Below are 16,469 nucleotides of genomic sequence, written 5' to 3'. Positions count from 1 at the left end.
AACTTTAGTTATTAGAGAGTTACGGTCGGACTGTTTTTCACGGAACACATTTTCGGCGGATGAGGAGATGCTGCTCCGTTTTTGATTTAAGTAAAGTCTGAATGTCATTAAAACAGTTAGCTCCATCTTTTGACACTTCTTCCACTCCCGTCCTTGCACGCTACACCGCTACAACAAAGATGACGGGGAGAAGACTGGTGAGCCCCGTAAATAAGACCGCCCACAAAACGGCGCATCCTGAAGAGACTGTCAGAAAGCGACTTGAAGATGATCTGTAAAACATAGTCTATGCAACATTTTGACAAAGAACCACCATTACCGTATTTTTCGGACTATAAGTCGCTCCGGAGTATAAGTCGCACTGGCCGAAAATGCATAATAAAGAAGGAAAAAAACATAAGTCGCACTGGAGTATAAGTCGCATTTTTGGGGGAAATTTATTTGATAAAACCCAACACCAAGAATAGACATTTGAAAGGCAATTTAAAATAAATAAAGAATAGTGAACAACAGGCTGAATAAGTGTACGTTATATGAGGCATAAATAACCAACTGAGAACGTGCCTGGTACGTTAACGTAACATTTTATGGTAAGAGTCATTCAAATAACTATAACATATAGAACATGCTATAAGTTTACCAAACAATATGTCACTCCTAATCGCTAAATCCCATGAAATCTTATACGTCTAGTCTCTTACGTGAATGAGCTAAATAATATTATTTGATATTTTACGCTAATGTGTTAATAATTTCACACATAAGTCGCTCCTGAGTATAAGTCGCACCCCCAGCCAAACTATGAAAAAAACGGCGACTTATAGTCCGAAAAATACGGTACATGTTATGTAGACCACAAGGAAGTGTTTTACATTTACCGGTAGAAAAAAAATAAAAATAATATGACTTCTTTAATACAAGGCCCAAGCTGTTTGTTTACATGCTTTTTTAAATTTGTCTTTGCTATTTGGGCTTATTGGACCCCAAATAGAATAAAAACTAAGAATAATCTTATGATATGATGTACTTAGTCCATAAGTAACAAACGTGTACTTAATGTTTAGTGACATGCTAATTCTTATTTTTACACTTTTTTTTTCCAGATTCCGTTGTATGTTATACTCTTCTGACACCACCAGATGGCAGTATAAGTGTCCACATAAGCGGCAATAAGACCCCAAATCAGTAGCGTACACAAATTTCGGAAATAAGAGCTAAAAGGGGCTCTCCACGCATGTGGCCATTAAGCCTTTAGATGTTTTTAATGCACCCTCTAATCCGGTGCGCCTTATACACTACCGTTCAAAAGTTGGGGTCACCCAAACAATTTTGTGGAATAGCCTTCATTTCTAAGAACAAGAATAGACTGTCAAGTTTCAGATGAAAGTTCTCTTTTTCTGGCCATTTTGTGCGTTTAATTGACCCCACAAATGTGATGCTCCAGAAACTCAATCTGCTCAAAGGAAGGTCAGTTTTGTAGCTTCTGTAACGAGCTAAACTGTTTTCAGACGTGTGAACATGATTGCACAAGGGTTTTCTAATCATCAATTAGCCTTCTGAGCCAATGAGCAAACACATTGTACCCTTAGAACACTGGAGTGATAGTTTCTGGAAATGGGCCTCTATACACCTATGTAGATATTGCACCAAAAACCAGACATTTGCAGCTAGAATAGTCATTTACCACATTAGCAATGTATAGAGTGTATTTCTTTAAAGTTAAGACTAGTTTAAAGTTATCTTCATTGAAAAGTACAGTGCTTTTCCTTCAAAAATAAGGACATTTCAATGTGACCCCAAACTTTTGAACGGTAGTGTATATGTATATAATAAAGATCAAAAATAGACCATTCATCGGCAGTGCGCCTTATAAAAAATACGGTAGATGTAGCGCGTTACTACCCACCTGGGACCGCGACGAATGAGGCCAAATGAAATTCCCTTCCTACTGTACTACTGTAAACACAACAAAATGAAGAAGAAAAGATACTTTTGTGTGGTTGACAAACATCTCTTTAATAAAGCCAACTTGGTGATTATCATAACTGCATATTTGTGTTTAATTTCAGAAGTGTGCTTGATAGGCGAGGAGATAGCCATTGTTGTACATGTAGAGGCGGCGGTTGACGGGGTTGAAGCTCAGGCTGGCGACGCCGTCGATGATCTTGTCGAGCGTCAACGCCAGCGTGTTGTCCTCCTTTCCTGTCGCCGTGTCAAACGCGTAGAAGACTTCCTCTCGGTGGTCGTCGAGGTAGCGAGTCGCGTACAGCACTCCGCACACCATGAAAGCGTTGGTCACCGCCCTCTTGAACAGCCTCGTCTCCCACGTCTGGGTGACGTTGAGCGTTGCGCTTTCGTCGTCCCAAGAGAGTCTGCTCGCCACGATGTTGCCGTGGCTACCGACCGTGGCGTAGAGGGCCCACAGCCCCGTCTCATCGACCTCCACGTCCACGTCGGTGCTGGCGCGACAATCGTAATAGCAATAAGGGAACTTCTTGGTGAGTCCTGCTTTGATGCCGGGAAGTTCGACCCTCGCTACCTTTTCGCTGTTTAAGTCGTAGCGACAAACATCTGCTGATTGGTAGCAGTGATAATACAGAGCCTCTCCGTGCAGGACGGCACTCGGACCTTCAATGGCGTCGACGTGGACGTTGTGCGGAGCAAAGACGTAATCTTTGTGGTTGGCGGAGGCCATGAAGTCTTCGTAGGATTGATAAACTCGAAGGGTGTTGCCAGAAATATGGCTGTGGACCAAAGGCTGGACCCAGTAGGCGGTATTCAGGCCTTCGCTGTCCTGTTGGGTCTGTTGACCCCATGAACCGGAGATGAAGGTCTTCCCGTACGGACTGATTTTAGTTGTGACCGGTTGGCTGATGTTGGTGATGAGACCATTGAGGCAATACCTGTGTGTACCTGAAAACAAGGAAGGGAGTGTGAGGAATGGAAGGACGGCCTAAAATCGATATCCCAATACATGTCAATATATTATTTGGTGTATAAATCAGGGATTCTTAAACTCTGGTACGTGTACCACTGGTGGTACGTAAGCTCCATCTAGTGGTACGCCAAAAAATCATTTGATTAAAGTACATGGTTTTATTTTCCTGTATTCAAACACAGTGTTACTGTTCAAACTGTGTGTCATGGTGGCCAACTTGTTAAATAAAACCTCTGCCTTGTTTTTAATGAATACTTAGGCCTACTGTATTTTAATGTTGATCATTATGGTGGACCTTGGAGAGCCACGTGTTTTCTGAGGTGGTACTTGGTGAACAAAGTTTGAGAACCACTGGTATAAATGATAATAGAACCATTTCAAAACGGGTAATTTAACTGCGGACGTATGCGATAACATATTACCTCATTTTCTCAAAACTATTAATCGACTTGTTAATTCACCACAATTTGGTTAAATCATTCATATCTACACTTCTGTTAAAATATGATCATCACTTATTCTTCTGTACATTAGTTTTTGGCGATACTACCAATTTGGGTATCGATCCAATACCAAATGGTTAAAGGGGCAGTATTGGTCATACCAATGCTGATATTGATACTTCAAATTTTCAGTATCAATTAAATATTCCCATCACATTTATAATCAGACAAAAACACAGGGTTGTGGTGTAACAATTAATTAAATATTAATTAAATATTTAAATAATTTCCTACTACTGGCTCTGATTTAAATCATTTGGTTTTTGCTCCTAAAGTCCTCCTGTGTCCAGGGATTTATTTCCTGAGTTTGTAAACAATGACAAAAACGACAAAACATTTTTTTTATCATAAAATAAATCGATCTGACCACTGTGGCACACTTGGTACTGCAAACAAGCCAAAAACAGGCGTGCTAATCGCTAAGCTAGCTAGAAACAACAAAAGAAATGTGCTCAGTGTCATACTATCGATTGTTGAGTGATTAGATCGCTAATTTATTTTCATATAATCAATTTTCTGTTATTTTTGTTTAAAAGTTTACAAACTCAGGGAATAATTCCCTGGACACAGGAGGACTTTGAGGGCAAAAAACAAAGGACTTGAATGAGTAGAATATATCATTTTTTAAATTTTGTTTAGTTATTGTGTACTGATTACTTTGTTTTGCTCAAATTGTATGTAACTAAAGCAGATAGGGAACTAGTTTAAATATTGGGTTGATATTGTTACATTATCAATAGTATTCACCATAAATAAAATGCAACTTTATATTGGAATTGGCAGCATAAAACCTTGATCGGAACATCCCTACTTATTACCATAGATTTTAAGAGGATTTCCTTAAGATTCTTAATAATTGGCATTACACATAACACACCAAAGGAGAACAAACCTCGGAAGTCTTTGGGGATGGACAAACAAGAGACAGCGCTGTTCTTCAATTTGCGAAGTTTCTCTCTCACAGTCTTCATGTTGTTTGAGTCTGACATGTGCATGCGGTCCACATCTTTTCGCAGTTTACTGACCTATCGGGAAAAAGTTCAAGAATATTACACAGTGTAACACGTTTAACTGTTAATCTGTTAATGCCACCAGGTCACAGTCCACAATGTTCGTATTATTATTCATTCAACTGCTTTAATATTTCAGAGCAAAAGTAGTCAATTCTATGAACATTTGATCCGCTTATGTCAACTTCCTCATTATTACGACGAAGTGAAACCACAATAGTGACATAAACACAGCAGTACCTCGTATGATTCGGTACTTTTTTAAACTGTCTTCATTTGCACGTAACTAACTCGTCGATTTCCTGCGGGATCTAGTGTCCAAACAAAGAGGTTTGGTGGTAGCGGGGGTGTATATTGTAGCGTCCCGGAAGAGTTAGTGCTGCAAGGGGTTCTGGGTATTTGTTCTGTTGTGTTTATGTTGTGTTACGGTGCGGATGTTCTCCCGAAATGTGTTTGTCATTCTTGTTTGGTGTGGGTTCACAGTGTGGCGCATATTCATAACAGTGTTAAAGTTGTTTATACGGACACCCTCAGTCTGACCTGTATGGCTGTTGATCAAGTAGGCCTTGCATTCGTTTATGTCTGTGTAAAAGCCGCATTTATTATGTGACTGGGCCGGCACGCTGTTTGTATGGAGGAAAAGCGGACGTGACTACAGGTTGTAGAGGACGCTAAAGGCAGTGCCTTTAAGGCACGCCCCCAATATTGTTGTCCGGGTGGAAATCGGGAGAAATTCGGGGGAATGGTTGCCCCGGGAGATTTTCGGGAGGGGCACTGTAATTTAAGAGTCTCCCAGGAAAATCGGAAGGGTTGGCAAGTATGTTTTAGACCAGACCTGGGCATTCTGCGGGCCGCATCCGGCCCTTTGTGCATCCCTGTCCGGCCCGCGTGAGGCCAATCATAAATTACAAAATACATTTTAAAAAGTATCTATGTCGAGTGTGCAATACAACGGTGCTATTGTTTTGAAAAGCATTATTTGTATTACTTCCGTGTGGACGTATGCGCGTGTGCGCAATCACACATGACAAAATAAAGTTTAAAAAACATCTATGTCGTGCGCGCAATACAACTGTGCTGCTTTTATTTTGAAAAGTGTTATTTATGGGCGTATGTCCGTGTGTAACCTGTGAGGGAAGGTGCACAGCGACAAGTGATGAGATGCTAAAAAGAGAAAAGTTGATGACGAATGGTGTGTTTTCAACAAGACATGGACTGCCAAGTATTTCTTTACAGAACTTAAAGGTAAAGCCGTGTGCTTAACTTGTGGTACACATGTTGCTGTGTTTAAAGAATATCATTTGAATCGTCACTACATGACGAAGCACGAGGGAAAATACCGGAATCTGTCTGATGAAGCGCGCGCAAGGGAGGCTGATGCGTTAATGGTAAAACTGCAAACCCAACAAGGACTTTTTGCCAAATGTCACACCCCCAGAGATGCAGCTGTCAGGACAAGTTTCGTCATTTCTCACAAAAGCGCCAGAAAAAGTAAGGCGTTTTCTGACGGAGAGTTTATTAAGGAGTGCTTATTGGACTCTGTTGCGCTGTATGCCCGGAGACATGGACTGTTTTTCGCTGGCTTTAATTGGATGAGATCTGCGATGTACGTGACACCGCCCAACTGCTCATCTTCTTACGTGGGATAACTGCAGACTTTCAAATCACGGAGTAGCTGGCAGCCATGCAGTCAATTAAAGAGACAACCACAGGTAATGACTTGTTCACAGAGGTAAATGCGTGTTTGGACATGTTAGGACTGAAATGGGACAAGCTGGCAAGTGTGACAATCCAATCCAATCCACTTTATTTATATAGCACATTTAAACAACAAAATGTTTCCAAAGTGCTGCACAACAATATTAAAAACAATATTAAAATATTATCCTTAGCTCCACCAATGACTGAATAAAAAGAAAAAATAATTACATATAAAACCAATATAAAAAACAATATAAAATAAATATGATTAAAAACTATTTTTAACAACAGACGGTTGTCCAAATCTGACGGGGAAAAATGTTGGATAATGCAGGATAAAGTGACAGAAATTAAACCTGTGCAGAAATGGACATTTTTGCATTGTATAGTACATCAGGAAGTGTTGTGTAAAACAGTGTTAAAAATAAAACCATCAAAAGCAATCTGCTTTTGTATAAAGTTAAGTTAGGTTAAATTAAATTATTATTATTATTATTAATTATTATTATTATTATCATCATTATTTATCTTACGACTTACGGTATATCAAAAATAATATTGAGCAAAATTTAATTGAAATATTGTCGTGTGGCCCTCCAGCAGTGCTCGGGTTGCTTATGCGGCCCCCGGTGAAAATTAATTGCCCACCCCTGTTTTAGACCCATGTAGCTAGGTAGCTTACATCAAACTACAAAGAGAAAAAATGGACTGCAAATCCAGGCCAAAAAAAAAAATGGAGAAAACACAATATCCTGGATAATGAGAACAACAGATATGGAGAAAATCCATGACGATTGGTTGGTGTTCGTATGATGACTCACAATTGGCTACGGTTAGGATGAAACATTACGGACTGATTGATTGATTGATTGAAACTTTTATTAGTAGATTGCACAGTGAAGTACATATTCCGTACAATTGACCACTAAATGGTAACACCCGAATAAGTTTTTCAACTGGTTTAAGTCGGGGTCCACTTAAATTGATTCTATACTATCAAATATATACTAACATCATAATACAGTCATCACACAAGATAATCATCAGAGTATATACATTGAATTATTTACAATCCGGGGTGTGGGATATGGAGGGGGTGTGGAGGGTAGGTTTGGTTGTTATCATCACTTCTGTCATGAACAATCAGCATCAACAATTGCATCATCAGAGAAATGGACATTGAAACAGTGTAGGTCTGACTTGGTAGGATATGTACAGCAAGTAGTGGACATACAGCGAGAGAGAGATCAGAAAGTATAAGAAAAAGTATCTACATTTGATTATTTATTTACAATCCGGGGAGGGTGTTAGTTTAGGGTTGAAGTTGCCTGGAGGTGTACTTTTATTGCGGTTTTGAAGGAGGATAGAGATGCCCTTTCTTTTACACCTGTTGGAGCGCATTCCATATTGATGTGGCATAGAAGGAGAATGAGTTAAGACCTTTGTTAGATTGGAATCTGGGTTTAACGTGGTTAGTGGAGCTCCCCTGATAAGGCAGGTCATCGAAACTAGTAAGCAAAATCATAACAATCATGCGCTTATGTCACATGACGACAAGGGTCGGAGACAGAGGGACGCTTCAAGCTGACCACTCAAAAAAAAACATATTTGAAAATGGCAGAGGGATTCTCTCTCCAGTAGATTAGATTTTTTGTTTAGTGGTGAAGATGATGTGCAGGAAATCCATAATGATGCGTGTACTTGGCCATTTTGAGACAAATGTATGGGTTTAAAGAAAACAATGCCCGACACCTTAGTTTTTAGTAGTTTACTCTGTAAACCAAAATCATAACTACTCTCTTCATCTAAGACGTCCAACACAAATTTAGAACATACATTAAGGTGAGTTGAGTTCATGAAAAGTTTTACTGCACATAACCATTACCAACTGTTCCCAAACATTGTTTTTATCGTCAAGGTATAGATAGATGCTGTTTTTTTACTGTAGGTAGAGAAAATGTATAACATTATAGGGGTGGGCCAAACAAAAGGCAAACTAAATAAATACATACAGTGAGGTGCGGGGACCCCTAGAGGTAGTTGTAGGGTGTCCCCAGCTAAATGACAGATAGTTAATAGTAATTAACATTTGTACACTCTCAGTTACATTAACATTGTTATTATACATGTGGGACCATAGATATAAATGCTGTTAAATGTAGCAAGCTACTTTTGCCGTGTAGCTTGTAGTGTAGCTAGCTACAATTCTCCAGGGATAGCTTCACCTGTAACTTAGCTACATTTAATCGAGAGTAACTTGTAGCTTAGCGTGCTACATTTTCCAAGCAGCTTGCCTTGCCCATGACTGCATGTTCGTGATTTAGTCTTTTTTTTTTTTTTACTGCAAAATAAACCCCCACGGGGCCAAAGGAAGTTGCGAGTGCCAGCGCTTTAAAAAAAGAAGCTGAGAAACACTACAGAATTCAATAAAGATCTCAGAAAGTACAAAGATGGTAATCGTGTGGTTCTTCCCTCTGTCCCCCTATCCGCACATTGCCGTCTTCGCCAACAAGCCTTCAATAAAATTAATGTTAATGTTTATTTATACACTTCATTCATCATTTATATGTATTTTGCATTGTTTCCTGAATGTTATAATGCTATAATTATTCTCCATAAAATGTGTTCATGTTTTAAGTGTCCCGAAATAGGGATGTCCCGATTTTTCACTTCCGATACGATACCAATATTGGAGCCTTGAGTATTGTCCGATACGGGTACTGATTCGATGCAATATCAGCACAAATCAGAGTACATACTTTTATTATTTTGTAGTGTGCAATGTTAAAAAGGTTTGATCAAGTGAAGTTAGTCAAACGGACAACAATAGTAGGTAAGAAAAACACTAACGTATTTATTATTAACCATCTGAAATGGGCTTATGCCTTTTTTCAAGTTGAAGTGGAGTGGTAATTGTGTTGTTGTTTTTTTGGCAATACTTAGTGGTCATAGTAATTCATGAAGTTCAGCTCATGATGCAGTAAGTTGAATAATGCAGACACGTTTGTTACTGGATACTTTTTAATACGCTTTTGCCTTGGACACTGTAACCATAATTATTTGATACTTGTTCACATTGACAAATTATACTGTTTTAGACTGCAATATTGTTCAATTAAGGACACTTATCACGTATGTCTAGCTTGTGTGCTTAGCTGCTAGCTCTAAGTAGCCTATAGCCTATCATGTTTACTTTTTGTAAAGACTAATATTAGTAATGATAATAATAATCACCTTTATTACAGCAAATTAACGACATTTCTTCGTACCATTATCAAGTGCTACTATCACTGGAAGTTGATCACAAACATTATCACGAAAATCATCCGATGCTAATCGGTGGCTGATTGACTGGCACATCTCTCGTCTAAACTTTGGATGAAGCTATTGGTTTGTTTCCCAGCAGGCACAAAACATTGAAACAACGTTGAGATCTTGTTAAATTAGGTCCTGGCGTTGAGCAACTCAAACCTAACGTTGAAACAACATGCTTTTTGAAGTTTAATCAATGTCGGGTTGTGACGTTGATTTCATTGAATGTTACTCATTTCCCAACCAACAACGTGGGTCCAACGTTAGACATCAACGTTATCTCAATTTACAAATACAACTATTTTGCAACGTCAATTTTAAAGGAGAATTATGTATAATCAACGTTGTATCAATGTCTTGTGGGTTCAGGTACCTCTTTGGAAAGTTTCTTGGTTTGGTCGTTGTCCATCTGAATGGACATGGCGTTGATGTCATTCTCTAGCTTGCTGAGATCCTCGGTGAGCGGACGCAGATGCAGATTGGCATAAAGACCTCTATAGTTGAGGTAATCGTAAGGCTCCAGTCGGGCTGTGATGTTGTCCATCAATGATTGGATCTCAGGCAGACGCTGGTGGGACAAGTTCACCTAAAAAAACAGAAAACATGACTTTGGATTAGAAGGAGTCTGATGTAATAATGGTGGTTTAACATTACTTGTTTTTGTAGTGCGGTTAGGGAATCCTCACAAGACTCGACCTTCTGCTGTGTGGCCTCGTATTTCACAGTAGGGAAAAGCCACATGTTGGTGTTGACTTGACACGCACATGAACCATTGCTCATGTGGCCTGAAACCTGCTGGACCTGACAGTCCACCTGCAAAACATGGAAAACATGCTCGATCAAAGAGTATGAACCCCAAAAACCCCCCAATAATTTCAGTTTCTTTCATTTTAATCGAAAAGTTATCATATAATACACAAAATGATCCATACAGAAAACACACTTAACACAATAAACAACTAAAATACTTCTATCACATGAAATTTGACTTTAGAGAGAACCTAAGTCAGTGGTTCTTAACCTGGGTTCGATCGAACCCTAGGGGTTCGGTGAGTCGGTCTCAGGGGTTCGGCGTAGGTCAAGACACACCCGACTCATCGTGTAAATAAAAACTTCTCCCTATCGGCGTTTTACGGATACGGCAACAGCAGAAGTCACACTGATTTGCAGGTGTGTAATTTGTTGTGAGTGTATGCACTGTGTTGGTTTTGTTGTTTGAACAAGGTGATGTTCATGCACGGTTCATTTTTGTGCACCAGTAAAAAAAACATGGTAACACTTTAGTATGGGGAACATATTCACCATTAATTAGTTGCTTATTAACATGCAAATTAGTAACATATTGGCTCTTAACTAGTCATTATTAAGTACTTATTAATGCCTTATTCTGCATGGCCTTATTATAAGCCTAACCCTCTAACCCTGGCCCTAACCCTAACCAAATAACTCTAAATGAAGTCTTTGTTACTTAGAATATGTTCCCCTAGTGTCCAAAAAACTCTAAATTAAGTCTTTGTTACTTAGAATATGTTCCCCATACTAAAGTGATATCAAAAACATATAACTTTGTCTTGAATTTGAAAAAAAACATTTTATTTTTCACTAAAGAAGGGTTCGGTGAATGCGCACATGAAACTGGTGGGGTTCGGTACCTCCAACAAGGTTAAGAACCAGTGGTTTAGACGTTAAGGCCCTTTAGATTATATTTATTCTTATTGTACGTTCATCAATTAATAAATTATTAAACACTGCAAGATAAAAAAAAAATGCTACAAAACACAAAAACACACACATGAGAAATTCTGTAAGTTCACAGAACAAAACAGAAGATAGCCGAGCTACCAGGATAACTTCCAGAATAATTCAGCCATTCTGCTAGGAAGTTGGCCAGACTACCAGGAAGGAAGTTAGACAGGCTACTAAAAAGTTTGACAATCAAGAAGTTAGCCATGCTGCCAGAAAGTTAGCTAGGCTACAAGGAAGATAAGCACGCTACCAGGAAGTTAGCTGAGCTATTGAAAAGTTAGCTAAGCTACCAGGAAGTTAGCCAGGCTACCATGAAGTTAACCAAACTACCAGGAATTTAGCTGAGCTACCAGGAAGTTACCCAAACTACCAGGAAGTTAGCTGAGCTACCAGGAAGTTAGCTTGGCTACCAGGAAGTCTGCTTGGCTACTAGGAAGTTAGCTTGGCTACCAGGAAGTCAGTTAGGCTACCAATAAGTCAGATAGGCTACCAGGAAGTTAGCTAGGCTACCAGGAAGTTAGCTAGGCTACCAGAAAGTTAGCTAGGCTACCAGGAAGTTAGCTAGGCTACCAATAAGTCAGATAGGCTACCAGGAAGTTAGTTTGGCTACCAGGAAGTTAGCTTTGCTACCAATAAGTCAGATAGGCTACCAGGAAGTTAGCTACGCTACCAGGAAGTTAGCTACGCTACCAGGAAGTTAGCTAGGCTACCAGGAAGTTAGCTAGGCTACCAATAAGTCAGATAGGCTACCAGGAAGTTAGTTTGGCTACCAGGAAGTTAGCTTTGCTACCAATAAGTCAGATAGGCTACCAGGAAGTTAGCTACGCTACCAGGAAGTTAGCTTGACTACCAGGAAGTTAGCTTTGCTACCAATAAGTCAGATAGGCTACCAGGACGTCAGTTAGGCTACCAGGAAGTTAGCTTTGCTACCAATAAGTCAGATAGGCTACCAGGAAGTCAGTTAGGCTACAAGGAAGTCTGCTTGGCTACCAGGAAGTTAGCTTCGCTACCAGGAAGTCAGTTAGGCTACCAATAAGTCAGATAGGCTACCAGGAAGTTAGCTAGGCTACCAGGAAGTTAGCTAGGCTACAAATAAGTCAGATAGGCTACCAGGAAGTTAGCTTGGCTACCAGGAAGTTAGCTTTGCTACCAATAAGTCAGATAGGCTACCAGGAAGTTAGCTTGGCTACCAGGAAGTTAGCTTTGCTACCAATAAGTCAGATAGGCTACCAGGAAGTCAGTTAGGCTACCAGGAAGTTAGCTTTGCTACCAATAAGTCAGATAGGCTACCAGGAAGTCAGTTAGGCTACCAGGAAGTTAGCTTTGCTACCAATAAGTCAGATAGGCTACCAGGAAGTCAGTTAGGCTACCAGGAAGTTAGCTTTGCTACCAATAAGTCAGATAGGCTACCAGGAAGTTAGCTAGGCTACCAGGAAGTTAGCTAGGCTACCAGGAAGTTAGCTTGGCTACCAGGAAGTCAGATAGGCTACCAGGAAGTTAGCTTGGCTACCAGGAAGTTAGCTTTTCTACCAATAAGTCAGATAGGCTACCAGGAAGTCAGTTAGGCTACCAGGAAGTTAGCCGCATCTTTGACCATGAAACGGTAAATGTTTCTTTATGTCTTATCGAATACTTGGCGGTAAAAATAAAGTCTTCAAAGAAGTCTGGTGTCCCTGATAGGCTGGTTAACTTCCATTTTCTTCCATTAACTTACAGAATTACGCTTGCAGTTCTGTTTGTTTTAGGCCACTGTTAACACCAATATACTTCTAATCATATTTTTCAGTAAAGAACTTTCGCTTCAAAGTGTACAGATACCTGACATATAGTGAAAGTCAGGAAGAAAGTATTTACAGTGTTGTGTGTCCTCTTGGTAAACAAATACAGTGTTGTTGTTTGTACTGGTCCTTGGCATATTGTGAAAATACAATCAATATAATTTGGGGCGTCCCGAAATACCAAATATCGGATGATATGGGCTTGCCCCTATGTCTGATATACCGTATTTTTATTTTTTTAATTTTTTAATTTTTTATTTTTTTTCATAAAGAAATACAATCATGTGTGCTTACGGACTGTATCCCTGCAGACTGTATTGATCTATATTGATATATAATGTATATATTGTGTTTTTTATGTTGATTTAATAAATAAATAAATAAAAAAAATATTTTTTTTATTTTTTTAAAATTAAATTTCTTGTGCGGCCCGGTGGTTGGGGACCACTGCTATAGGCTACTAGGAGCTAGCAACTACACAACAGCGACACACATAATAACACATCAATCAATCAATCAATGTTTACTTATATAGGCCCTAAATCACGAGTGTCTCAAAGGGCTGCACAAGCCACAACGACATCCTCGGCTCAGATCCCACATCAGGGCAAGGAAAAACTCAACCCAAAGGGACAATGAGAAACCTTGGAGAGGACCGCAGATGTGGGGACCCCACATAAGCTAGACATGCGTAATAAGTGAGCATTGAACAATATTGCAGCCTAATACAGCACAATTGTCAATATAAATAATTATAGTTGCACATTACTAGAGTGCCCAAGGCAGAAGCATATGAGAAAGTATCAAGTAGGGCTGGGCGATATATCGAATATACTCGATATATCGTGGGTTTGTCTCTGTGCGATGTAGAAAATGACTATATCGTGAGTATTGGAGTATACGTTCTCACGCAGTTGCTTTTAGCTGCGGGCATTGCACTACAGGCTTTTATCACTCTTTCTTGTCTTTCCTCACAGAGACGTAAAACAAGCGCACCTTCTTACATACGTCGCATACTGTCGCGCGTGCAACGTCATGCGAGTGGTAATACGAGAGAGAGAAGGAGAGAAGAGTAATTAATTCCCAAGAAAAACAGCACGGGGTCCATCGTCTGGCAGTGGTTTTCGGCTTCAAGCAGGAAGATGTTGAACAGACAACCGTAATATGTAAAGTATGCGGCAAAAGCGTTGCTACAAAAAGTAGCAGCACTACTAATTTGTAGCATCATTTGAAAAGTCACCCGCTAGAGCAGTGGTTCTCAACCTTTTTTCAGTGATGTACCCCTACCCCCTAATCAGAGCAAAGCATTTTTGGTTGAAAAAAAGAGATAAAGAAGTAAAATACAGCACTATGTCATCAGTTCATTTGTAGTGGTCTTTCTTGAACTATTTAGAAAAAAGATAGGTTTTTATTTATATTTATAAAGGATTTTTGAATTGTTGCTATTTTTAGAATATTTAAAAAAAATCTCACATACCCCTTGGCATACCTTCAAGTACCCCCAGGGGTACGCGTACCCCCATTTGAGAACCACTGCGCTAGAGAATGAAGAGTGCTTGAAACATTGCATGTCAATATCTCCGGCCGGTGCCACACCCAACAAAATGCCACTGACCCAAGTGAGCCTCGCATCTTCCATTTCCACATCAACACCGTATGAAAAAAATAGTCAACAGAAGGAGATAATGTCCGCAGTAACCTACCACATAGCGAAGGACATACACTATTTGATTTCCTATTATGCAGCTCATTTTTATTTGACAGTTATTGAAATATCTTGTGTGACATCATGCACAAAAGTGCACTTTGTTTTTAACTACAGTGGTATTCTGTACAAAAAGTGCACTTTAATTTAGTGTTGTTTTGATATGTCATCTTAGTGACATCATGCACAAAAGTGTCCTAATAGCATTTTTTTTAAATGTCTCTGACAATCTTGCACTTTCTGCCACTGCTTAAAAAATGTTTATTAAATAAATACAGTTTTGGTAATTTGACTTAGTTGTGATTTCCCTCTCTGCATGAAAGTTTAAAATGAGCATATATTAATGCAGTATGAACAAGAATGTTCTAATGTAGACACATAGAATCATCATACTGCTGTGATTATATGCATCAAGTGTTAATTCAAAGCTAAAGGGAAAATATCAAGATATATATCGTGTATCGTGACATGGCCTAAAAATATCGAGATATTAATAAAAGGCCATATCGCCCAGCCCTAGTATCAAGTAACAAACGTGTCTGCAATTCTTCAACTTGAACTAAACTTCATGAATTACTGTGGCCATTAGCTGTCGCCAAAAAAACAATTACCACTCTACTTCAATTTAAAGACAACGTAAGTCCAGTCGAGACAAAAAAGATTCTCTGTTTTTGTAATTTCAATTGATCAAACCTTTTCTAACATTCCACTTTGGATATAACTACAGTATGTACATTGCTGTATATCTACAAATATAATCACAGTATTATTACCTAAGTGAAGTTACCTGTAGCATGTTTTCATGTTGAAGTAATCCTACTTCCTCCTGCAATCAACAGTATGTATGGAACTATATTACTGTAACTATATATTACATATTGTTGTTTTGAGCCGCGACAAATATTACTGAACGGGGTCACAATAAGCCATAATCACAGTTTGGTTGATTTTGTCTACATTAAGGAAAGAAAATGCAAAACCGCTCAGCTTTTGTATACAAATAAAAAAAAACTATTTAACTATCTAATATATACAATTCTCAAATATAATAAATAATGGAAAATAAAAAAATATTTTGCAAAACAGGAACATTTAATACGGAAGATTGTTTTCAAGCTCTGGCTTCTCCTTGGCACACTGTATTGACTACAATGCGCTTCGGTATCAAACTGAATCTTCCGTACCGAGATATGGGATTTAAGAAACATGCCCCGTTACACCCCTAGCGTTCACGCAACATTTTTTAAAGTTTGACCGTCAATGTAGGATTGAAAAAGTATATTGTATATGAAATAAATGCAGCTGTCATATAATGGCGAGCAAGCGTTACTCACGGTGGATGAAAGCATCAGCAACACGAGCAGCATGTTGAAGTAGCGAGGAGTAAAGCTGTCCATCATGTCTTTCATGCTGTGCGGTGCACGTTCAAGTTCACCGAACACATTTTTCTGAAGCTGCTGCGTCAGCATGAGAAAAATGATGTGAAAAACGATGTGAAACTTGTGAAGGGCCAAAGAAGGGAAGTTCACTGTAGTTTTGTAACCCAAAACTTCTTAGATTTCATTATTCAAGAAATAACAAGTTCAGTCCTCGTTACATTCTTATTCGTGTGATATTTGTCTTAAGTTCTATGGCATATATGGATATGGAACTAATTATGGACTCACCAGACTTGGGGATGTTCTTTCAGTTGTTTAATTTTGTACAATAAAATCCGATAACAGACCTGACACAAATCTATAGTCATTTCAAATGACAACTTTCTGGCTTTAAGAA

The 16,469-nt window shown here is 39.0% G+C and overlaps 1 protein-coding gene across 1 annotated transcript; it reads right to left on the bottom strand.

The window, feature by feature from the left end:
• Positions 1–2,001: 2,001 nt before the first annotated feature.
• LOC133630172 (olfactomedin-like) lies at positions 2,002–16,222 on the bottom strand. Its single transcript, XM_062021571.1, has 5 exons — positions 16,028–16,222; positions 10,119–10,277; positions 9,838–10,050; positions 4,334–4,466; positions 2,002–2,913 (listed from the first exon to the last, which is right to left on the bottom strand). Exons 1-5 carry the CDS (start codon positions 16,160–16,162, stop codon positions 2,066–2,068), a joined length of 1,488 nt encoding a protein of 495 aa, XP_061877555.1. The 5' UTR covers positions 16,163–16,222; the 3' UTR covers positions 2,002–2,065.
• Between the last annotated feature and the right edge of the window lie 247 nt (positions 16,223–16,469).

This window comes from Entelurus aequoreus, linkage group LG15 (assembly GCF_033978785.1).
Source record: "Entelurus aequoreus isolate RoL-2023_Sb linkage group LG15, RoL_Eaeq_v1.1, whole genome shotgun sequence".
Lineage (NCBI taxonomy): Eukaryota > Metazoa > Chordata > Actinopteri > Syngnathiformes > Syngnathidae > Entelurus > Entelurus aequoreus.
The sequence above is the reverse complement of the archived record's forward strand: the minus strand, read 5'-3'. Positions and strand labels throughout refer to the sequence as shown.